Source organism: Branchiostoma belcheri, unplaced genomic scaffold, assembly GCF_001625305.1.
Source record: "Branchiostoma belcheri isolate BF01 breed outbred unplaced genomic scaffold, Haploidv18h27 scaffold58, whole genome shotgun sequence".
NCBI lineage: Eukaryota > Metazoa > Chordata > Leptocardii > Amphioxiformes > Branchiostomatidae > Branchiostoma > Branchiostoma belcheri.
The window spans coordinates 1,427,492-1,453,502 of NW_017804220.1; the positions used below are offsets into that span (position 1 = coordinate 1,427,492).

At 39.9% G+C, this 26,011-nt stretch overlaps 2 protein-coding genes across 2 annotated transcripts in view; both read left to right on the forward strand.

The window, feature by feature from the left end:
* The first annotated feature begins 333 nt into the window (after window positions 1-333).
* LOC109481873 lies at window positions 334-22,032 on the forward strand. Its single transcript, XM_019784504.1, has 26 exons — window positions 334-565; window positions 2,924-2,996; window positions 3,994-4,222; window positions 4,807-4,989; window positions 5,450-5,480; window positions 6,268-6,354; window positions 6,531-6,728; window positions 7,831-8,053; window positions 8,575-8,693; window positions 8,918-8,974; window positions 9,426-9,586; window positions 12,921-13,067; window positions 13,653-13,782; window positions 14,200-14,274; window positions 14,504-14,587; window positions 14,991-15,127; window positions 15,574-15,747; window positions 16,423-16,481; window positions 16,970-17,077; window positions 17,492-17,857; window positions 18,232-18,476; window positions 18,928-19,371; window positions 19,768-19,917; window positions 20,359-20,538; window positions 21,062-21,273; window positions 21,621-22,032. The coding sequence occupies exons 2-26, from the start codon at window positions 2,945-2,947 to the stop codon at window positions 21,979-21,981; spliced, it is 4,212 nt and encodes a 1,403-aa protein (XP_019640063.1). The 5' UTR covers window positions 334-565; window positions 2,924-2,944; the 3' UTR covers window positions 21,982-22,032.
* Window positions 22,033-22,658: 626 nt separating this feature from the next.
* LOC109481844 (tubulin alpha-4A chain-like) overlaps window positions 22,659-26,011 on the forward strand; it is a 9,269-nt gene continuing 5,916 nt past the window's right edge. Inside the window, exon 1 of the mRNA XM_019784465.1 lies at window positions 22,659-22,672. Coding sequence (XP_019640024.1) covers window positions 22,659-22,672 — 14 coding nt within the window. The remainder of the gene's footprint in view (window positions 22,673-26,011) is intronic.

Below are 26,011 nucleotides of genomic sequence, written 5' to 3' on the forward strand. Positions count from 1 at the left end.
ATTTTGCATATCCGTAAATGTGATCGACACTCATGTTGGTGTAATGAGGAGATATCATCTGGATTTCTGACCAAACTATTTTCCTGCCAAGAGTGTAAAAAAGAAGACTGACAAGAAAGATCAATGAAAACCCATTGCGTCATTGTCTTAATTATCTACATGTACCAGTAAACAAAATGACTACCTTTTGAAATCGTTTGAAGTCATGAGTCTATCCCCACTAGTATGTAAATCCCATAGGCTACCCTCACATGTGTCATCTATGCCCACGCCCAAGGTGAGTGACATGTTTTTCGTTGGCGTTTCCTTGTATGACCTCATGTTATTCTTTTTATTTGTTACTCGTACCTTAGTTACGTATACCAGTGTTTATACCTGTATCTATAGCCAGTGCAACTACCCTTCGGTGTAACACATTTACATGGGCTTAGAAGGCACGTGGTGTTACTACAGGTGGTAGTGTTATCTTGACAGACCTTTGATACCTGAACTTTGCACAACTGCAACTGTCCTGAATAGTTTATCAGTCACCGAGTTGACCCGACACAAGAAAGCAGTATTGCAGGTACGACTTTTATATTTGCCTGAATTTTCAGATGAAACCTGTAAAATATATCGCCATTTAGTAAATTAAATACTGAGTTAGTGTTACTGTGTGATCTTGTAGTCACATTTTAGCTTGAGTTGATACGATCAATGTCCTTGAAGTCACAAGAATTTTCTTACCTCCTCGGAGCTATCAAAATCATCTTTTTTTGAAAATGTAGCCTTAGATTGTCATACATATAGTGTTATTATAGGCCGTTTTATAGCCTAGTAGGCTCCGAGTTGTGCCCGTGAATCAAGGTCTAACTGAGGGAGGCTAGGGTATATTTTCCTCGGGGACATGTTGACCCTGGAGCCGAGGAGCTGGCCTGTGTAGTCCCTTCAAATGGTCTGGCTAGGGTTTTTCCTTACTCTCGCTTCCTTGTAAGAAAACACCACACAAATGAGGGGCAACATTCAATCAATCTTCATAACCTAGCGATGTGTATTTATAGTTAAAACACACAGTACACGTTCTACGACTCCCAAGCCTGATGTACAAGACAAGCACATTATGTTTGTGAGATCTTAGAATAGATATTGTAGTGTGCATTGACACGACAAGTGATATCAGGCCAGCTTACTGTCACTACCCGTCATCCATTGCCATACATCTAACCCTTGACCCCTCTCAATGCAATGTTGTCAAAACAAACACCCCCCCCCACCCTAACCGGTTTTCTGTCCTCAATGACGTTGTTTCTGTGGCAGCCATAATTGTTTTAGAGCCGGGCTCACGACGTCATTGTTTCATAGAAATCTGAACACCAAGTTCTGTTTTCACATCAGTTTAAACTTGACAGTTCTAAACTCGGAGAACCCGAACAAAAATCAGCATGTAGAAAACTATCACCGACGTGTGCAGGACACTTATCTCCTAGGGGGCAGAATACACAACGTCATTCCAAATACTCAGGTGAGAAAAGCAGCTAAAAACTTGTCACGTACAATGGCTATGTTTGATTTAGTCTACATAAAGAACATCACGTTTAGCAGAAAAAGGAACGGCAGGGAAAAGAAGGTTGTTAAACAGAAGTATTGGGGTGGAATAACAAAGTTATTAGTTGTCTGACAGAATGTGTACATTGTAGATGTACACATTCTGTCTTGTACACGTGTACACATCTACAATGTACACATTCTGTCCATTGTAGATGTACAACAATGAAAAGAATGTGACAGGGGGAGGGGGGCGAAAAAGCGGAAGTCGCCCTTGACACGTATAGTGACACGTCTTTTGCAGTGGCTATACACACGAGAAAATTGAGCAAATTAAACCACCTGTAGACTGTTTGCCTGTTAACTCGTGGACATTCTTGCCAAATGGAGCGAGGAAACTAAGTCCGGATACACTTGACTTGGAAAACACCATATTTTTCATGCATGTCTGTAAATAGGATGTTAGAAGGTGTAGTACAAATGTACTACACTCGCAATGGACAGTGAAATGTAGCTACACGTGCATGAGATCATTTTATTGTTACCATCATTGTCATGCTGTATTAAGCCCTAATCATACATAGTGGTGCGATCGGCCTCTCGAACACCACCGAACTACCTCTAACCATAAGCTTCGGTCCCAATTGCCCCGATGCCCGTCCGGGGACTACCCGGCAGGGCCCCTTTATCCAATTGTGACCGAAGCAATAGCCGGGAATACTCAAGTAGGTCGTGAACATGGTTGGTAAGGTTGGCTTCTGTTTCTCTCTGCCATTCGAATGTTGCGAAATATTTAAAACATTGAACAGGAGGTTAGGCTAAGTTTGGGGATTGGTTGCCCGGTGGTTGGGAGTAGCTCAAGAGTGGTCGGGACGTTGTTGGCAGTCAAATGTGACTCATATTTGATTAGATTCGTATCGAAAGGTAGGCGAGGCCCAAATCTAGTCAGACTGCTCCCAACCTACCAGCTATCCCAGGTTAGTAGTAGCTTGGTGGTTCTGAACGTGTGTACGCAGAACGCATGACTAGTTTCACTTCCCTCTTTTCCTTTTAACGTTACATGACCCATGTTCCTCTTTCCTGTATTATTGATACATAACGTAAATGAACAGTTTCTTTCAAGTTCCTCTCCGAAGGCTATTTGCAAATACTACTGACAAAAGAACAGTAAAACAGAGTACAAAATGAACAGAAAATCTACTTCATCATCATCATCAATCATCCTACGAAGAGGTGGAGCATACAAAGTTAGATAAAATCTATTTATTAAAATCTAATTGTCCGAAACTATATGTCTGAAGGGTTCGACTTCTGTTTTTTCAAGGAAGAAGTAATGTTTCTTTTGTAAAATGTGTGGATTTTTGGTAGTTAAAAGAAGAAGTGTTTTGTTTCATTACAGTGAGGAACTAACAGGTGCCAGATGAAAGAGAAGGGTGACGTTGCTGGCACAAGGTCCAGGGCTCCGCGTTCGCGTAAGTTGGCTTTTCTTAGAGAATTACTAGACTTTAATTAGGCAATTAGGTTATTCTCTAATAACTACTTTAGTAGTAGATATCAATTTGTGCAAACGTACGTTTGTAGCTTTGGCCATTATGCACATGAAAACCATACTTTTATTTCAGTTACTTGTACCAAAGTGCTATATTATAACTTTAAAGATAATTACATTTGGGGCAATAAAATATGATGACGTCATCCATATGGTCCATAAAATCATATTCATAACCCTTTTGTACCCAGGTATCAATATTCAGTACAACTACAATTCTTTCTGAATTTCTTGGTGAGAAAACGATGGAAAGTTAAAATGACATATTAGCCAGGGATGACATGTACACCTTTTTTTTTCATGTGCATTTCCCTTCGACTTTTCCGAGAATATCTCACTGAAATATATCATATATATTGTGCATGTTGTCAAGATGGAGAGGAGAGAGAATGGTGATTGAATTCGAGTTATGTTATGATTTCTTAGGTCGAGAAAAATGTTAGTAATACGTGTTCTGATTTCCCGACCGACCCTATCAAAATCCAGCCGGCGTTTTATGTATCATCCATACGTCATATTATGATGATGATGAAATCATGGGTTCAATGTTGCACAAAAACACACAAGAAGCATTCATTTCTTAGCCTCACGACTGAATTTCATACTCCTTAACAGATTTCTCAACAACAGAATCCTTGGTTTCCTTAAAATCCCTTTAAAAGTACAATTAAGACTCGACAACAGTTCAAATTTAAAACTAAGTAGCCCATTCTGCACATCAGGAAGGATTTATGTTTTCGTATTTCTTAAAAGTAAGATGAAAGACCTTGGTTGTACTTTAATATGCTCTTACAAGCTAAGTACAGGTCATGTGTATAAAGCACTGTACAACATATATATGTGTACTTTTATACCCACTGGTTCGACTACGCAGTTTTAAAAATCGCGCTTAAGTAGTTTTTGCTAACATGAACATCCAGCACATGGTCCACGGACGACAAAACCAGACTTTCCACCGCCACCTCCCCCCAGAGGACCATCATTGAAACACCAGGACAGTGTGGATAGCTCTGGCATGACTTCAACTGACAAACATGTGGGAGGCAGTGAGGAGCCCACTGAGCCTTCTATGTACCCAAGGCTAGACAAAACAGGACGTTCAGTACCAAACATGTACTCGAGCCAGATACCGGCTTTACGCTCTAGTGGGTGAGTGGAATTGGACAGGTGAACTCTGAGAGTATGCATGCTGGGGAGTGGTCCTCAAAAGATTATAACAACGCGGGCTCAGATTTAGCCAAATAGGAAGAACAAATAGCGACGGTCCGTTTGGCAGCAGTAGAGTTCATACGCCCACGCTTTTCAACCGAAGGGGAAATCAAACCCTAACGGTGGGCTCACTCCCCTGGCCTATCCTAACCCGTTAGAATTAGCAATGCCTGGTGGAGGACAGCCGAAAAAGCTACAGGTGCAAAGACTCGAAGTCAAAAGAAACTAAATGGGTTTAAACTTTTTGTTTGCAAAAATACCGCATAAAAGAGCACAGACTTGCAAGAATTTGGCATGCTGGCTTGGTGACATTTTCTTTGGTGAAGGTGGTGTGGTCTAAGGTTGATGTCACCTCAGACAACGGACCATTCCCACAATGCATAGCGGTTTCCGGAAGTACTATTTTAATTTTAGTTTGCATCATGGCGGCACTAAAGCTAGATAGGAGTGTTGATGTGGTCCAAGTCTAACCTTTTCGTTCTCGTACATAAGAAATGCGCACTCTTAAACCGACTATCTTTCAGAGACACTTCCAGTGGACACTCTTTCACATCGCAACCACAAAAAGCAGAGGTAGATCGGGCATTTCACGAATCAGACGAGTCCAGAACACACCGCACCCTCCCTGCACGACTGGATAGAAGGGCAGGCGAAACAGAGGACCAGATCCGGCCCCTTCCAATACCGGGTTACGTACGGAGGGAAAAGTGAGCTGCATCCCTTTTTACTGTGCTGCTAGTTAGCCTGTACCAGGCTCAAGACGTGACTGAAACTTTACATAATTTCCTTGTCGTAAAAAAGTTGTTTGATTGGAAAATAGCTTACACTTATGCCCATACTGTGAAAATTAAGATAAAATTAGCACTCATCTCTTTGGACACTGCTCTGATTTAGAAACTAAAAACTGGTTATAATGAGCATATGCGCTACACAATGTTATTTCTTTATTCTAAGAATATTTTGGTATTCTACAAAAATGTACGAATTTCAGAATACGGTACTCCAAATTAGTTTCTTAAGAAGGACTGATGGCAGAACTGGGTGTCTTCTAGCCAAAGACGCCTAATGACCTACTGCGTGATTTTTTATCATTTATTATTTACAATGAAGTCACTACAGTTACAATTTGGATAACTTGATCATGACGCGTTCCAATGTGTCCTACAGATTTCCTGCAACCAGAGTCAAGTCACTGGACGTGAGTACATTTTTTAATGAAATGATCGTTTTGAAACATATGTGAATTGCATATATAAGTCTATTAGGAGGCCTCATTTCCAGTAGATTATTGAGTAACCAAAAATGGATTTGTGTAACCCTTGAATTTGTAATAGGCACATGATTCATGGTATAGACGTATAAAGTTTAACACAAGAAAAACGAAACAAACAAACAAGCAAACAAACGTTCACTTATTAGTCGATATCTCAAATTCTGGTTGTGCTTCGGTCGAATTCTCTGATTGCAATGTGTGTGTGTGTGTGTGTGTGTGTGTGTGTGTGTGCGTGTGTGTGTGCACGTGTGTGAATGTGTATCTGTGTGTGCGTTGTAAAAATGTATCAGGAGGTAGCCTATATCAGGCTTCAGAAGTGACTTGAAAGAAAGGAAATTCGGTAAATAGATGGATAACTATACTTCTTTATAATTAGTGGACCAACTACCATCAGGCTGGTTATTTGTCCTATTTGGTCAATTTCCACAATTTCATGAAGCTTCTGAGGCCTGGTAGAGGCTATCAAATGAGTGTATGGATAATTGTATACTTATTAGTTTATAGGAAAAAGGTTGACCAATGCAACAGACTTAAGAAAGGGAGAATTAGAATTATGGTTGATGGTCAGAAAGGCGGCGAGAACTCTCCCCAATAATAACATGTAGTTATGTCAACAAGAAAATTAGTAGCCAATCAGATACCATATTATATAAAAAAAAAGTATGGTTTGTTTTAACGTGTTTTATCATCATTTCCTTTTATGAAATTTTAGGAAGCCGTTTTTGAGCATCAACGTAAGACCAAGCCACCTCCTTTACCTTCAAAGAAGAGGAGAAGTGCTCCAAACATCTTCCAGCAGGTAAATATTTAAATGATCTACATGGGCTAAATTCAGTAGTTATGCTCGATGTAAGATATAATAATCTGTATTGATTATGAACAAAGGAGAAGTGTACGTAACAGCGTATTCATAAAATGAAATAGTGCCTTCTTCAGAATGTTTACTTGTCGTTACATCCCCCTTCTACTTTCTAGCTTCCCCACATGTCAGAAGCGCCGCCTGGCAAGAAAGTCCCGCACGGCACCAGGAAGAAAAGCCTCCCGACTCTAACGCTCCCAACGTTCAAGACGTTGCGACAGATTAGTGAAACGTCATCAATGGGTGAGCCGGAAGAACCTGACCAGGCCTTGGTTCGTCATTGGACCAGGAAAGACGTCAAGGCATGGATAAAGGTATGTAGCATCATGTAAATTGTCGAACAATCAAGTCTCAGTTCCTGACAAGAGTCCACGCAATACGTAGCGGACCAATGTGCAAAAAACGATGTAGTGGCGCACAAATTTTCCAATCATGTGCCTCGAAAAAATATATATATTAGTGCACATTCACAAAAGACGGAAAATGTCAATCAAGGTAGGGGTGCTTTTTAAAGATATTGTATACATCCTATGAAAACTGCAACGGCGTTAACATCACCACTCACATACTAGCAGACGACATGTAAAACCACACAGATCCAGCAAAGGCATTGTGAGTTACAGCTACGAACCGGCGGTGTCAAGCCATAGACATGATCCTGCCAGATACATGACTCAGACACTACTTGGGGGTTTCCAATATACCTGAGACAAGTGGTGGGAGAGGTTTAGTCGTGATGTGGGAGACTAAACCTAACCTTACCTAACCACAATCGTAAGTGTAACCCTAGCCGTCGACAACAATGATCTCAACTTTAGCCCTAAACCTAACTCTAATACCAACCCTAACCCTAGCCCTAAACACCTGACCTCTCACGTATGTGGCAGTTCAAGGATTTGGCTCAACACCGGGCATGTTTAATATCAATACTCTCTCTGGGGTCACTGACCTACAGAACGGAGTATCTTGTGGCTAACACGTAGTAGCTACTTGGAATACTCCGTAAATAATTTCATCAGGTTGGTAAACGAATGAATAGCAACGTTCTTTGATCACAACCATTTATTTTTCACCAGCCGACGTTTCGATGACCGTCTGCCATTTTCATCAGGGCAATTCTGACTGGTTTACTGTGCACTGACGCTAGATGTTACTTGGTGCATAGTGCACTAAATGTGTTACATAGGTGTTACATAGTTACAACTGTACTGTGAACTATGTAACACCTTTAGTGCACTATGCACCAAGTAACATCTAGCTTCAGTGCACAGTAAACCAGTCAGAAATTGCCCTGATGAAGATGGCAGACGGTCATCGAAACGTCGGCTAGTGAAAAATAAATGGTTGTGATCAAAGAACTCTGCTATTCATTTACTTGGAATACTTTTTATAGATTTGACTGTTGTCCCCACACAGACGTCTTGGCCCAAACATCTCCAGACATACAAGAAGAAGTTCTACAGTAAGAAGATTAACGGAGAAGCACTGCTGACTCTGACGGAGGAAAGGCTAACAGATGAGCTGAAGGTCCAGCAGCCTGAAGACAGAAGCGCCATCATGAACCTGGTGAAGACACTGAGAACTGCAGGATCCAAGGAGAGACTTGTGGATGAACAAGACGAGGAGATGTTCCATTCTGGTGAGAGCAAAATATGAAATGCATATAAAGAGCAAACCTACTCTTTAGAAAATCTTTTATTTAATATAAAGTATATGAAGCCAGGGAGTTACATCCAAATAAGCATATTGCTATATTCATTCATATGTTCGGTCAACAAAAATACGATCCATTAAATTGTCTTTATTAACAAGCAATGATTTATAAAGAGCTGACTTTTCAATAACCATCTGTCATCGTCATCAAGACAATTATGACTAGTTCACTGTAGCTGGGTGTTACCAGTTTACGTAATTGCCCTGATGAAGTTAATTTATATCGTTTATGAAATTAAACGAAATATCGTTTAATGGTAAACAAGTGGTTGTGAATAAACAACGTTGCGTCATTCAATCATTAACCAACCTATAAGTAATTAAATTATTCATGGCACTTGAACTTAAAAAAAAATATTTTTCGAACTTATTTTTGAGTGCTGGAAATATCAAGAACTTGTTGCACGTTGAGACATGCTGTTAAACTAAACTTGCATTGTGATGTAGGTCCGTTGTACCAGAATTCAGAAGTGCTTTTGGAACACCAGGATGACGCGGGAACAGAAGAACAAGGCGCAGGCATCTTCAGGGGTCGAACAAAATCTTTCTGGCGGGACTTTTCTATGGTACTCTTTCATACAAATTAATTGTAGCCGTTAAAACAGCTACATGAGTACACTTTTTGTAGTATATTAATTGTATTCTGATGTGGGGCACAGTTGAAATACGTTTAAAAACGTAAGTGCAGCGCCACACGGTCCTTGTTATTGCATTGTGTTGATGAATAAAATAAACTTTGTGGAGTAGAAAATGAATATGATGCACACTTGTGTTTTTCTTTACATGCCAGGTCAAAAAGGATGCTAGAGTTGAACAGCTTCAGGATAGTGAGGTGGCCCTGCACGAGGTAGGTTTAGATACAAAAAGGACGTACTTTCCTCCCTCCTCTCAAAATGTAGTCTGTGCTTTCAGTAACTAGTAAGTGCTGTAATGTTTTCAAAAAAATTATCACTTCTGTTTTCGTAAAGAGGTTGACTAACTTTCGTTAGAACTAAGTAATGTATCTATCATGCTGTTATAGACTTTTCAACGAGAGCTTTAATCAGAATTTCAGCCTGTTTTCTGTAACATTCATACAAGAATTTTGTGTTTAAACACAACGAAGGAAAATTTTTCATTAGGCGACATCAAATGTAAACCTAATAACAATTAGCCTTTGGCAGGCTTTAGACATATCAGACGAACGTGTGGCCAAATAGACACATAACATCCTAGGGGACTTGGTGCGTTCGAACGTTCAATGAGTAACTTTAGTTTGCCGCTTCCTGCAGGGTCAAACAAATGTTTCCTTTTCACAGGCAAAGTACGAGATCATCAAGCTCCATGTTTCCTTGCTGAAGAGTCTGAAGGTCCTGGTGGATGTCTTCGAGTCTGACGAAACACTGCTGTCCATCATGGGACAGCACAACCACAGGAGGCTGTTCGCTAACACAGACGCACTGATGTCCATGACGAGAAGGTACTATCTCATTGCAACTACAGTTCCATGCCATTTCATTGAATCATTTTACCAGTAGATTATGCTCAGGGCTATGACCGTTTTCTATGTCCCTAAAAGAATGTTCGCTAACACAGACGCGCTGATGTCCATGTCGAGAAGGTACTATCTCATTGCAACTTCAGTTCCATTTCATTTCATTGAATCATTTTTTTTTCATTCTTTTTATTGTTTCCAAAATTCACACAAAAGAAAGCATGGCACAACGAAACAAAATGAAACCACATGCATAACTACAAAACTAAATAAAAACCGGTAAACAATATAGATGATATAGCAGAGTGTTACAAAGTATTAAAAAAAGTCAACCCCAATTACAATTTATTTATAATTTCTTCAAGGAGATGAAAGTAGACCTATTAGCTTTCCCCATTTTCCCCTGTGTTTTTTTGTCTTGCCCACCCGATTGGAAATAATGGTTTCTAACTTAAAGTAATATGTTACATAAGAAACAAGAGTTCCGAGATCTCATACCTCCATGAAATATGGGCTTGCTTTGTCCTCATTAATTATGCAAATAACCTCTACATTAACATAATATATGCATAGCAATGCAAACCTTTAAGTAACTTACACAATGTTACGAGGTATAAAATTCCCATCATTCACCAATAAGGATTCACAGAATTTTCACATTAATTATGCAAATTAGGTCAGCATAACTGGTATCTGTTGATGTTCCGCCTGCCACAGATTAAATAGATTACAGGTATAGCAGTACCATTATATGAAACACTGTAATTATAGAATTTCCTCATTAATTATGCAAATTAAGTCCTCATTTGCATAATTTGCACTTAATCATGTACAACTGTCTATCAGGTACCTACACACCAAAAATGATGAAAATACGTTGTTCAAATCTGGACTTATTGGCTTTGAAAGTTTTTACCAGAAACTAACCTGCAGTTCCAGAACAAGCTGCTAGGGGGGCCAAACTTACGCCACTAATTCCTGACAGGATAAGCTATCTGTCACCAAAAAGTCAAGACCATAGCTTGTTCAGGACAAAAGATACAAAAACCGGAAGTTCTGCTGCAGTACCAAGGTCATCCACCAGGAGGCCCATACTTGACCTTGACCTTTGTCTTTCCAAGACTTACCATCATACAAAATATCATCACAATCCATAAAGGCGTTCTGAAGTTATGCTGACTACAAAGTTGTGGAAACACACACAGACAGACAGACACACACACAGACAGACATACAGACAGACACGCCAAAAACAATACCTCCATTTTTCATGGAGGTAATAAATGATTCTATGTTAAGTGACCAAGATCGATTTTTAAATATAAAATATTTTCCCAAGAGAATAATGAGATTGGACAGGACTGGGCACCTATCGTTCAAATCCCCCAACATAACATTACAAAGACTAACATGTAAATGGTAACCAGTATGGCTTAAGTACCATTCTTCCACCTGTTGCCAAAACAGTGCAGCAAATCTACATTCCCAAAATAAATGCATGGGAGACTCTTCCTCTTCCTTACAGAAACTACATAAAGGGGACTCTATTAACCCCCACCTGTGTAACATTTTATTGGTAGTTAAAAATTTAAATAGTAATTTATATTGGAATATACGCATGTGGGAGTCAATAGAGGTTTTATAAATTAAACTATACACTTTTTTCCACATCACTGGAGTATTCAAATAGTCTTCCCAATAGTATTGTATTCTGTCGGAAGATTCCCATAACCTAGCTTCATGCATAAAAAGGAGTACAGATACTTGTTGATATTCGATTGCTGAAGCCAGCTTATGTCTCTACAGACAGGAACACATACACTTAAATTCGGTGACACCTGTTTCAAGAGATTCTTCCAGGATAAGGGAATAGCTGAAATAATTTGATTATACACAAATTCCGAGCAGGTGTCACCAAATTTCAAAGCATAATTTTCAAAAGACAGAAAATTATTTGCTGAGTCTAGAATGTCATTCACAAAAAGAATCCCTTTGCTATAAAGAGACATTAAAAAGCATGGTTTTCCACCAATACAGATTTGGGAATTCAGACAAAGTAGTTGCTGCTTTACTTCAAGGGCATTCTCAGGGGGGGCGTAGCTGGAACTTCAGCCATGCTTGGAGGATTTGTCTATAAAATACACTGATTGGAGCCTTCTCTTTTATCAGCGCTTCAAAGTCACTAATTGTAAGCTGACAAAAGGGAAATGTATTCGTAGTAAACAAAGGGCTAGAAAAAAACAACAATTTAGAACAAAACCACTTTTCACTATGGTATAACTTCGGAACCCAAGACGCCTTCATGGTCAGATCAACAGCACGCAGGTTTCTAAGTTTAAGACCCCCATGTTCATAAAGATTATATAGTGTTTTCCTTTTTACTCGTTCTGGACCCCCTCCCCACAAAAACTGAAATATTTTTTTCTCGTATCTATCGAAAAAGGCAGGAGGTGGAGACGGAAGAGACTGAAATAGAAATATAAATTGTGACACTACTAACGAGTTAATAAGGGTAATCTTCCCTAAAAGAGAAAGAGATTTCCCTTTCCAGGGATTCAAAATTTTATCTATCTTTGTCTCTTTTCTGTCAAAGTTAATATTTACAATATCAGCTTAGTTTTTGGGAATATGAATCCCTAAATTGTCAAAAGGGCCATCAGAAATTGTCAGGAATCATTTTACCAGATTACACTCAGGGCTATGGACGTTTTCTATCTCCCTGGGTACATAAAAGAATTCGTACATGGACACACACACACCCGCGCGCGCGCGCGCGCGCGCACGCACACACACACACACATACATACAAACACAAACACACTCACTCGATAGATGCAGCAAGAAAACTATAGTAATTACATTCACTGACTCTTTCAATAACTCCGGTATAGTCTCAGTCACTCACACACCCATACATTGCCACCAAATCGGATCCATAACTTCCTTGATGTACAACACTGTGAACGTTACCACACACGCCTATTGAACATTACGTTTGCCCTCGTAGATGGAAACATGTTGTTTTCACTCTGTGTTATTATTGTTTCTCCAAACAAAAAGAGACTGTCATAACTGGAACTGGGGTGTTGAATTATTGAGTAGAAAGTTATGTAAAAATTTGCAGGACAAAGTTGCAGAGGCTGCTCAACATGTATATGAATGTGTCTCAATAACCAGAGCAGTAGTTTGTAGAGCTAGACCGGCCCCATGTGAAGACATACTTTATGTATTTACTTTGTATTGTATGTATTGTTACCTTTAGTAATTTAGTTTGCTTCTCAACGTCGCCTTATTATAACAACTCTTTCACCTTTCCCAGTCTGTTAAAGGAGCTGAAACATAGCTTCAACCGTGATGTGATGATGACCGAGCTCCTCGCCCTGGACACCTACGACCGTTACCTTGTGGACTATCACAAGTACTGCAGGACAGCCGCGTATCAACAGGCTCTGCTGCAGAAACTCCTGTATGTAGTTTATCTGAGGCAATGTTAATTTGGTTATATGAATGACATCTGCGCGCACATGAATTTTTGTCCATTGAAAAAAAAAGGTTTTGACCATACTGTAAATCGTAAAAAAATGAGAAAATACATGTCGTATGTTGCAAAAAAGGATTCTAAAACGGTACTAATGTCATAGAATGCAGAAATCAATTCAGAAAAAGAAGAAAATGTGAAGAAATGAAAAGGGTCTAATATCCTTCGCCATACCGAACTATATGTGTTCAGTCATTTGTTCAACCTTAATGATTAGGTAGCTTTCATAATGAAGTAAACTTTTTTATTCGCACGCTCGCATCAGTTTTGGGGCTCCCAGAGGGTGTCATCCATATAATCTAATAAACATGGCCTGGTTTATTTTAAAACTTTGATAGGTCACCATTCACCGGTGATGCAAAGTTTCATATCAGAACTACATACTAATCTAATAGCTATGTGAAAGTTTTCAATACTTATTGAAACGGATTGACTTATGTCCGTTTGAACAGTATTGAAATGTTGAATATGTAATTGTTAACACGCGTTACCATATAATATACATACTTACAGGCAAGAGAGCAGTGAATTCGCGGTGAGAATTGACCAACTGGAGATCTACCCACGTTGTTGTGGGAACAAGTTGGAATCGTTCCTGAAGATTCCTTTCCAGCACATCATCAAGCTCAAGACGGTATTCGAGGTGAGCTATATGTATGAACATGAAGAAAGGCAAATGTTGCTATTGTCGCATTCACTGAAAAAAAACATTCTTATACTCACCTTAACCCTATCTAAACTGGTGGGGGGTGGGCTAAAAGTGCCCGCGCCAACTTTGATGTCGGATGACGTCCGAACGGCTTGTGCTAGGGCCACCAAACTTGGTGACTTTTCCTAAAATATTGTTGTAATAATTCCATAGCAGTGAGATAAATTATCAAATTTTTGTGTTGCCATGGCAACGGGTTTCTGACAGGCATTCTTTTGGAAAAATCAGTAGTTTTTACTATATACTACTAAACAATGAAATTTTCAGGCTTTTATGAAATTTTTAGGTCTGCTTAAAGATAGACCTAGGAATTGGAACTGAAAATTTTAACTAAGATGGTCTGTCTTATAGGGCATATTGCGACATGCTCCTAAGAGCTCCGGCCAGGAAAGTTCTGCTCATGAAATTATCAACGCACTGGAAAAGGTATCTTTCTACTTGTTATTTCATAACTTTAAGTATTTTTACTAAGTAAATCTAGTGATAGCACATGATACAATAATGTATGATCTAGATGCCGCTTTGGGCACAGGATTAAGTTCTTTGGCTTTCTTTAGTAAGTTAAATGGTTTACCATTATTTATATGATATTGAGAAGAATAGTTAGCAAATGTTCTAAAGATGTGTTTTTTTCGATGGACAAATTACAATGAAGACGAGTGAGAAGTGTGAGGAAGCTGTTGCCACCATGACGGAATCACTCGAACTCCAGAGGAAGCTCATATTTCATAAAACCAAGGTTAGTACAGCATTACTAAAACGTCTTCTATTGTTTTTATTAATACATCTACCACATGGCACGGGCTGCTAAAATCAATCGTGCTTATAATTACGCGCATACTTCGTATATGTACTTAAGTTGAAGTCCTTCCCACAACAGATGGTGCTTAGGGCAGCGCCCATCTCCGGTTCAATAGCCATTGGGCCACACAGTACTGCAGTCACTACAACAGGGGCCAGTCCATTGGTAGCGGTGTGTGTTTAACTACAAAAATGCTGAGTGTTTAGCAGAGAAAGCAGTATGTACCAATGTTGAAGTTTTTCTTACGACTCGACCGGGGATCGAACTCACGACCAACCGAAAGCAAGGCAATCACTACCAGAATTAATATTTTTCCTTTCTTTATCATTGTCCTATGCAGGAAGTTGAGGTCGCTTCTCCTGGCCGCTGGCTGGAAAGGGCTGGAGAGTTCAGTGAGTTACGGGGAGGAAGGATCTCTTCACCAGAAGCACCTGTGATGATGTTCGTCTTCAACGATATGGTCCTCCTCGCACAGAGGCGAGTCTTTTCCTGTAGTTATCTGAGTGTGTAGTAGTAGAGTATAATAGATATTTCTAGAAGTACAAGTCTATTGGTTTATGATACATGTATATGTATATTTATTGTTACTTTCCTTGTAGTTCCTTTCTTGCTAGGTAACCATGAATAGCACATTATAGACGTCAAACAAGACACTTTAAGAACCTAATGGGTAAAGGAAATAGCCCAAACGCTATGCTACTAGCCTCCATACAAGAGTGACAATGAAATCAAATGAGTTTTATTGATGAATCATCACACATAGTAAACCTCATGAAGTCGATGACACAATTATCGTTTACGTCATTAACATAGTGCTCATTTATTAACCTAAAGAAAGTATGCTGAAATTGATCGAACATGACAAATGTTATAACTTATAGTTTTGAGTTTTTCTTACATTTCTTCCTGCTCTGTCCCTCCAGAGCGTCAAAGGACGACCTGACGGTGCTGGACTACGCCTTGCGGCCGCTAGTAGAAGTGCAGCCGATAGGACAGGCGCTTTGTCGTGCTTTCGGCATGGAGGATCTCTACCAGATTACACTGGTGGCCAATCACAGGGGAGTCATGGAGGAACTGGTCCTACATCCCGAAACTAGGTACGCCCCAAAAGCCTAAGATATCACTCTTCAATCAGAAGTTTTGGTTTTGGCTAATTTTTGTTTCTGCGTGTTTTTAGGTTTCTTCATCGAGATTTCTTTTTTGCACTGGTATGCTTTTTACGCAAAAAAAGGTACCATTGCAAAAAAACAAAGACCGATAAAAAAGCCTGAAAACACGCAAAAAATTAAGCCAAAACCAGATCTTCTGATTGAAGAGTAATAGAGTAGAAGATATTGATTGTAATATCACCAAAAAGAGTTACTCAAGCAACTAGATATAGTTTTGGAACCGGTAAGAAGTTTCTGGTGACATCCACTTCCAATCGTCAGTGACATGAGAGAGTTGTTAGAAAAGCATCATACCCGTCTAATTTTGTTTCCCTTTGGACTTTCAAAAAATTGTCCTCTATTGTCTTCATATCAATTGATAGTTTGTACTTATAAACCCGCTTTTCTAAAAACTCTCCAGTGTCACTGACGAAAGGTAGTGGATGCTACCTGAGCACGTCTAACCGTGTCAAAAATTTTATCCAGTTGCTCGAGTAACTGTTTTTTGCGCACATTATTACCTGAATGTTTAGCCTTCACCGACATACCGCATAATTTATTGCATCCAAACCTCTTCTTAAAAGAACAACTTTAGATCTATTGAAGGATTTGCATCTTTTTCAGTGGTGACGTCGACCTGTTGCTGTCTATATCTGCCTGGGAGGAGCAAGTTTCAGATGAAGGTGGGGAGCAAAAGTTTCGTCTTGACAGTTTTACTTATGTTCTGTCAGCAAAGTTAAGTGGTGCCATCTTTATCAATAACGCCAACGATTATGGGTTAAGATTATCATTTTATGCCACTTGCAGGTGTTCTTTTTTTTGCCAACACCATAGGTATAGGATCTTTATGTCGTTTGGTATGTGGATAGGTGTTATCGAAATGAGTATGGCACCCGATAATGGCTTTCTGTTGCATTGTCACAATTTTTGCTGTGCATTGCATTGCCCTGATGAAGATGACAGTCGGTCTTCGAAACGTCGGCTCGTAAACAAATAAATGGTTGTGATCAAAGAACTTTGCTATTCATTCGTTTACCAACCTGATGAAATTGTTTACAAACAATTCTTAGTTTTTAAATCTTGTGGACTCTTTTGAGTACTGAAACTTATGAAGGATAGAATAAAGTGGTAAAAATAGAATACGCTATAACATGCATTTTGCTTTGAACAGACGTACAGTACGGTGTCATCACAGAGAGCTTCCTGATCATGGAGGCAGCAGACAAACCCATCGCGTTTAAAGAGGGAGATGTTGTAAAAATCTACGGAGGATTGGAAGGTGAGTAGTCTATAATATTTATTTATTGTAACATGACAATACAAAGTTTGCACTAGGCAGCAAGTATGCACCTAACACATACCTGTATGCACCTAACACATACCTGTACATATGACATACTGGTGCTTCTCGTGTACTGGCTATAATGACCACTCATCACCCTTTCTCCTCCACACCTATGGTTTTGTAAATCGTCATGCTGGTGATACATGCACGTGAGTTTGGTTTCAATGATCAGTGTGTGGAAGGGCAACTCTTAGAAGTGTTGATGCACCTAGTTTGCCCTCCTTTCTACATTGTGGTCAATAAAGAAAACAAACATTGACATGTTCTATACCCGGGTCTTAAGTTAATAGCCATTGTAAGACGTTGTCAGATTTTCGTTGTTCACTGGCAACCATTTTTTCCTGACAGAGGCACGTGTGCATGCTGTGCGGATGACTGACGGACAGACAGGGGTACTGCCCGGGAACATAATCAGTGTGGTCAGCGGCGAGTCTGGCGGCTACGGTAGCCGGGAGAGGTGCACGTCAGCGAAAGTGGTGCCGAAGCATCTCTCCTCGACGCAGGACCCGGTCATGATGATCAGCCGCCTGCCCAGTCTCGTCAAAGGCGTTGAACCCGTCATCAGTCGGGTCCCTAGTCTCGTAAAAGGCGCAGACCCAGCCGTCATCAGTCGGGTCCCTAGTCTCGTAAAAGGCGCAGACCCAGCCGCCATCAGTCGAGTGCCTAGCCTCGTAAAAAGCCCGGTTGGGACAGCACCAAAAGGTTCTCTGATCGGTGAGTAGACATCAATACATAACTTTAACATATACGGATTATTCCATGGCATATACACGACAAATATATCTATATATGCATGCATGTAAAAGCAACTTTTACGTCCGTTGGAACATTTCTATGAGAAGCTCTAATCAGCCTGCAGACCGCTTTTCATTGAGGTCATAAGGAAGGATGTAAGGTTCAGATAAAATATGTAACAAAGATACAGTTAACACCATTTAAAAGCACTAATATATCTATACATACGCTATATACATTTTACGCTAGAGTGAGAGCAAGTATATGGCTCGTGTCTGTTCGTCTTGGTAATTTTTTGTATTTCTGTTCCTTTACGAGTCTACGTGAAGGTCAAGTATTTCTGTTACTTCCAGGAGGCTCTGACAGCAACCAATCGCTTAGTGGGAACATCAAGCAATACAGCAACTTTGACGCTCTCTGGAGCCAGGCGCAAGAACGACTCGACGCTTTAGTAAAAAGCTCAAGCGACAAATTCAACATGGTGAGCAGCAACTTTGCAGCGGGGGTGTTCGACGAACGCGGCGGTCATCTGAGCATTCTGGAGAGGGGCATCAGCTTGTTCATTCCCCCGGGAGCCATCGCAGGAGGCCCGACGAAGGTTTGTACCTGTATCGGTATAGACAGTAAAACCTCTCTCGGCGGAACACACCATGTTCGCAGGCACACAGCGCGGCTGCTAGCTACATTACACAGAACGACCTAGCCATTGAACATCTAAACCTAAATGTTGTTTTAACAACTTTTAGGTTTAGATGTTTAGATGTTTAGATGTTTTAACAACTTTTAGGTTTAGATGTTTAGATGTTTAAAAGAGCTATATATTAGTGAGGATGCTCCCATTGTATATGGTGGCACACTACAATCATAGTTCTAAGACAAATTAGTTTTTGAACACATCTATTCTTGGTTGATAACTCTGGTATTAGAAGGCATGACAGTGACTTTTGCTTGTAATTTTTTTGGGGCTGCTATTAGGTACTTGGTAGTTGGAACATGGTACACCAACCAGTTTATTACTTATTTTCATGAATTGTCTGGACACTTTTTAGGTCTACATCTACCTGGAGTCCATTGACGTTCACCAAGACGAGAATCTTCCAGAGGGCCAGGCGATGATGAGCTCCACGCTGTATTGCGGTCCGCCAGGCACGCAGTTCAACGAAGACGTCGTCTTCACGCTGCCCTACCAAGGAAGCGGATGTGACACAATGTGGAACGTATATCCGGTGCAAACCCAGACCGCTGTTGGAGAAACACCCAACTGGAGGTCGTTGACAGATGACGTCGAGGCGATGCATTTCCTGAGCAACGGCTTCTGCACGTATTTTGTCAGCCATTTCACCGGTTTCGGCGTCGTCGGCGACTGCAGTCGGTCTGGCGGGGCGAAAATCAAAATCTTTCGATTCGGAGCCTTCGCCTCACCCATGGAGATGCGGGGAAAGAACAGACGAGTGCGTGTGAGATGTTGGGAAGGGAAGAAATCAGAGCTAGAGGTAAGAATGAAAGAATGAAGAATACAAGCTTTTCCTTATGGGGTAAAACAATTGTATAATCCGTAAGTAATCTCAAGGTTTGTAATTGATTGAATCTCAAAGTTTCTTAATTCACAACCATTTTTTAAACTAGACCCAAAGTTTCCATAACCGTCTGCCATACTAAATATACTAATAATGTCGCACTAATATGTCATAATAGAATAGATAGACGGTCATCGAAACGTCCGATATTCTTTTTATAAAAAAAAGGTTGTGAATAAACAATTGACTTTAGGTGCTGATCATTAGTGATATTACTGTAATTTTTATTCTAACATTTTTCTTATAACCAAATACTAGTAACAACTGGGTAATTAATTGTTGATCTTGAATGCCTGTTCTGAATCTTTCCAGCGAGTTCTCCAACTGGAGAAGACGGAGCACAGCGGGAAACTCATCGACGCTCACCGCCCGCTGCCGCTACGGGAGGGCCAGGGGGACGTCTGGATGGCGGCTACGGACACGTCGTCGGGCTGGCAGCTGCGAGGCTGCGGAGAACAATCGGTGAGTTATACTCTTAATCCTGAGTTGAGCATTTCGTCCTTCCGACCGGAGAGAGTTTACTACGATGAAGATTTATATACGGAAACATGCATTTAATTTGGTTGATGATAGTGTGATGCTGACAATGCAGTGGACGTTTTATTGTTATGTAATTACTTTTATGGGTTTATATTCAAATTGTAATTATTAACTATTATAATGCCATGATCTCTTTGTACGAATTTGTTTTGAATTGCATTGTCGTTATCCTTTATTAAACAGTCTGGTAGTGTTACAAAGATATGAACAATGTATTAGCATTAATATTATTGAAGATATCAGTTTAGGTTGCAGGGCATAAACGTCTAAGTATTAGCCACGTAGGCATATTCTTCTGAAGATGGCTGTGACCCTAGAGCTCTTTGGACCGCCATTTTGACGTTGATCTATGGTACCTTGCAGATCCCAGAGATTTTGCTGTGGATGGAGGAAGATGAACCGGTGGATCCCTCCTGTACGTTTGAATTCCGCACGGCAAGCGAGAAATCAGGTCAATTTGGCTGCACCGTGAAGATATACCAGGAACAAACCCCTAATACTTCCGTGCGACTGAGTGTGACTGATTTTGAGGAACCTCACCAGGTGAAGATTTTTACATTTTATATTTCTACATTTACCCTTGCAGAAGAGGACATATTGTTTCTGCAGTTTCTTCTTCTTCTCCAAGCAAATAATGTCAATGATCTAAATCAGGTGGCTGTAATCATGGTAACATGTGCTGTAGCAGACACCCTGTGTTATTGAAATATATTATGTAGCAATTAGCAATGGAGTTGGAGGAGCTGGTCTTCGTTTTTTTACAGTGGCAATGTCAAAACTGTAGAAAAGCATCGCTTAGAGGCAAGCTTTTAAGATTTAAGATTTAAGATTTAAGATTTAAGATTTAAGATTTAAGATTTAAGATTTAAGATTTAAGATTTAAGATTTAAGATTTAAGATTTAAGATTTAAGATTTAAGATTTAAGATTTAAGATTTAAGATTTAAGATTTAAGATTTAAGATTTAAGATTTAAGATTTAAGATTTAAGATTTAAGATTTAAAAACTTTAAGATTCTTCAATCAAACCCGTTAGAAATGTCACCGTGTTAAACTTTGCTCACACAGGTCAGTTCGTTCGAGTCTCCAAACGAGTGGTTCCTCCGTCTGCAGCCCGAGTTACAGCCGATAAAACAAGATGGCGCCCTGCTCCCTCCCAGCGCACACCGGCAAATCTGTACGGTACTGGACGTACAGAACACCCTGGGCAACGACTGGCGCGCGTTCGCCGAGAAGCTGGGACTGCAGTTTGACACTATCTGCTGGGTGGAGGGAAAACGGTAGGACAACATATTCAAATCAATCTTTGCTGCACAAAATGCGGCAATTACTTATCACAATAATTAAATATAATTTTCTTTATAAATGTCCCCTCTCTGTACGCTACGTTTATTATCTTGAAAGAGATTTATTCGAAATAAGAAAAATAACTATTGAGGACACAAATACCACATCATAAAGTACTTCCTCTGAGTTTCTTGATCAGATGTAGAAGTAATGCCATTGGTTGCTGTTAGTAATTTCATCTACGCTGTGTTTCTACATTATCTTATTAATGAGGTATGCCAAAGTTCTTTTAAGGAAAATGATAAAATGACCAAAAGTCTATATGGTCGTAATTTTGCAGCCCTACCGCCCGTCTTCTGTACTACTGGGAGCACACAAACGCCGGTGGTGGATTGTCAGCTCTAAGGAGCTTGAAACAAATCTTCCAAGAACTGGAAAGAGAAGACGTGGCAGAAATTCTTAAAAACGCCATCTCCCACCACTTCACCGAGCACACCGAGGGAAGAAGATCCACCGAGCCTGCAGTCAGCGAGTACAGAGAACGGCCAGACGCAGAACAGTACGCCAGGAGAACGAGTGATTCGGTCAATGTTACAACGGACCGTGGTAAGACGCCGAGGAAAGCCGGCACGCAGGGCGTCCAGGCCGGCCGGGTGCCCCAACATCTCTCGGAATCGTCACGCGCGATCAGTGTCCATTGAAGCCACTGTCACAAATTCACGATTTAACCTTCCAAACACTACCAAATGCCCCCCCCCATGGTTACGAGGAGGCCGTTGGCTGGTTTTCGGCGAATTCTACTATCCGCTTCCACCAGCCAAATGATTCAAAATATTAAAAACATTCGGGGGTAGGTCAGGAGCTTTAACCATGGTTGGCCGGTATTCGGCTGTAAGTCAAGAGAACACCCCCCAACCTTCAAGAGTAAGTCAGCATTATTCGAGGTTCAAATTCGTTTTGCTTTGTATAGAAAGGTAGGCGTGGCCTTATAAGCTGGTCCGACTGCTACCGAGCGTCAGCCGAACACGATCAGCTGGTATTGTGTTCTAGGGTAGTCGTGAATGTTTTACAATGACTTTTTAGTATCACATTATAAACTGGATATGAAAGGCGCAGTGGCATCATCATTTGCATTAGTAGGGGAATTATGAAATTCCTGTAAGATGTTGATATATTTTACTTTTGTTAGCCCATGGGCCCTTCAAATCAGCCATCGAGAGCTGTTTATTTACTGTGGTTAGGCCATGTTGATTTGATTATATGGATGACATCCTCTGGGAACCCCAAAACTGATGCGCGCGTGCGAATAAAAAAAAAAGTTTTGCAAAAAAAAAGTTGCTTTCACTATGAAATCTACGTGGTCATGAAGGTTGAACAAATGGCTCAGAATATGTTATGACGAATAATCTACTCTTCGAATTCATTTCTTTACATTTTTGTCTTTTTTCCTTTGATTTTGGCATTCTACGACATTGGTATCGTTTCTAAATGTTTTCCTTGCAACTTATGGTATATTTTTGCTCATTTAGCAAATGTTTTGCACGATTTACAGTATGGTTGAAAACTTTTTTTTTTGAAACGGCCGAAAATTCATGCGCGCGGGGATGTCATCCATATAATCAAATCAACATGGCCTTATATGAGAATGGCGTGGGACTATAAAAAAATCGTGTGGTTATTTCATGCAAATGAGGGAGAAACTGTGTGGACATCAGCCAAAACTGTGAATATATCACCAAATAATTATATAATTGTGTGGGATATACGCATGTGACCTGTCCGGACAATCCGCACTAATCTTGTAATCCTTCTTCTGGGACTAGAATCATGTCGTGGGATATCTGACCAATTCCACATTGATTTCTAATTACTAAGTGCTCTGCATCCACAGAGATATGATTGCATCCAAGCAACAAATGGTCAATTACATGTCTGTGTAACATCAATAATTATTATTATAGTACATAGCTATAAAGATAATGTTACTTGCCTTAGACTAAGCATGTGAAACCTATCAATGTTTAAATGCATATAGATGATACGTTATGCCCTATGAGAAATATTTTAGATTGTATGCTACATGTAAAATAACTGCTGTAAATTAAACATAATTATTTTCCTTGGGTTCAAATTTACTGAACGGTAACAGTTCATGTAGATATAGCCGAATAATGTGTCCTGAATAAGTATACTATATCATATCCATTATTTGTGATCACCTGACCCTTACTGTTTCTTGTATGACATTCCTCCCTGGATAATTTAGCTCTTGAAAAATAAATTTCTCACATCAGATCTTATTTTCCGTGGTGCTTTATAGTTTTAAGTACCTTTAAAGTGTGTAAATAAGACAGCGTGAGTGAGATTCTGGTAGTGATTATCAACATTATACCATTTATTGCATTAATGTAGGCGCTAGACATACGCGTCATGTTAGTTGTTCATGAAGTCTTGTTTTGAAAATTCGTTATTTCCTTCGGCTTTGGTAGAATCTTGACATTTAGAAAACGTAACAAGACGTCCATAGGACACAATCCATCGTGAGGTAATTATGGTGTTTGAGGTGTGGCCAAGGTGTTTGATTTACCTGAAAGTTTTTAACTGCCTGCATGCCAAATTTTAACCAACCAACCAACCAACCAACCAACCAACCAACCAACCAACCAACCAACCAACCAACCAACCAACCAATTAACGTTTCATTTTTTGACAAGCAAACAACACATCATTATCGTGACTACATACAACAAATACTTGCGTTTGTTTTCTTTCCAAAATTACGAGTAAGGTGAAATGCTCACGTGACGTCCTTGGCAGCAATTAGATTTAACAGGCGGCAAAATCAAGTACTGGATTGATGTTTTGATTTGCTTTTTCTTAACTTGAGACGGGTGTATTTTTTCCCAAAACGTCTTTGTTCTGTTCATACCTATCACGTTGAGCTATTGGCAGGACATGTTGCATACCAGTGTAATTGTTACATCTTCTTTAATGATAATGTTTTTAATGTTGTGCTTTATACACGTTAATTCAAAAGCTACATTTCCATAGCTTACAGTGGACTTTACCCATAAATGTACCTACAAATAGACTCTGTGCATTGTGCAATGAATCGCACAGCAGTGAAAGCCTTGTAAAATGCAAAAGAACAGTACCATGTATAGGTATAGGTACTACTAAGATGCATCAACTTAAAAGGTAATGTCAAGAGGTAGCAGAATTATATATCAGAAATTGAAATTTCACGACTCCAGTATCTAATTCTATACCATCTTCGTAAAGTACCGTAGTATTTATATTATATTGATAACATTATAAAGATTTATGCCTTCTGGGCTTCTATCAGTCCGACCTGCAGTTTGTGAATGTTCTGTCTATCGGCGCTGTTGAGCTGAAAACGAGAAAAACGGGATTATAAAACACAGACGTACTGCCCGACCCAATGTTGCTGCGTTTGTTATTGTTGTTGGCGTAACGTTAACACCTGACATGATGATAGCATCACAATGAAAATTTCACCTGACAAGAAAATTTAAAGATATACTATTTGTATGACTGAGAAAGATGGATATCCATCTGTATAGTAAATATAATTCATGATATACATGCACTGATATGTGTATGTCTGAGTCATCCATAGCTGCATTAAAAACACTGGACGATGAAAGACATTTACGTTAAATGCGGTTATAAAATGGCGTTTGTTTACGTTGGAAGAAAAGTTTGTAGGCGGGGACTTGCTCTGGAGTTCACACTCTAGTTCTGACTAACAAACATTTCAGGATCGTAATAATGGCACAAGCAAAGCAAAAGATACAAGAACAACACAATACATCTTTACTTAAAAGGCTACCGTTAGAATCGGGTCAGCGGACAGTGTCTGACGTCCACTATAGTCTAGTTGAGGCAACCTATAGTATAATGCTCTCTGACCTGAGATAATTACATTTTGGCTCACCTACATGTAGTAGCTTAAAGTCATGGTTGGTCTCACCTACATTATGTACTAAACAATACACTTAGAAGAAACGTATCAATTGTTACAAAAGATAAAAATGTTTCAAACACAGGTCATGTACACTTAGCTTCATTCACTGAGTCTGATTTTGAATCGCAGTAGTCTTAAAACTGTGCATAGGTCATGTAGACACACTGTATCAAAATTCATCTGCCTTAGGCGTACCTATACGCCATTGTACCCTCACAGAGAGACATTGTTTTCTCAGGAACTGGTTAAACAACTTGAGTGTGCCGTCACCACGTCTTGTGATTACATGTTGGAAATTATAAAAAAAAACAGGTTCGTACTAGCCTTCACTAAGTTAGTGAGTTAATGACCACTTCAAACAAGAACCAGTGAAATGCGCACATTTTACGAGATGTCAGCTTTACGCGAAAAAGTAAAATAACTCAAATGTCTACACGTGAATACTGAGTTGTAAAGCTTTTACCATTGCCTTCCAAAACTCAAAGAACTGTGATCAACTCTTGGCAGACGACATCTCTTTGAAAGTTGGTAATAGGTATTTGCAAGAAAACGGGGTTAAGAAAGGATGTAGTATATATATATATACGTTTTCCCTCGTGGTTGTCATCGCCTGTCTTTCCCTGTCCTCGTTGGTACCCTGAAATGTAGCCAGTAATAGTAGCTGAAAACGCCGCCCCGGGTGAGTGAGGGGAAGGGATCGGAGCTCAAGGATAGGGGAATGGAGGGGGTGGGGGTGGGAGGGG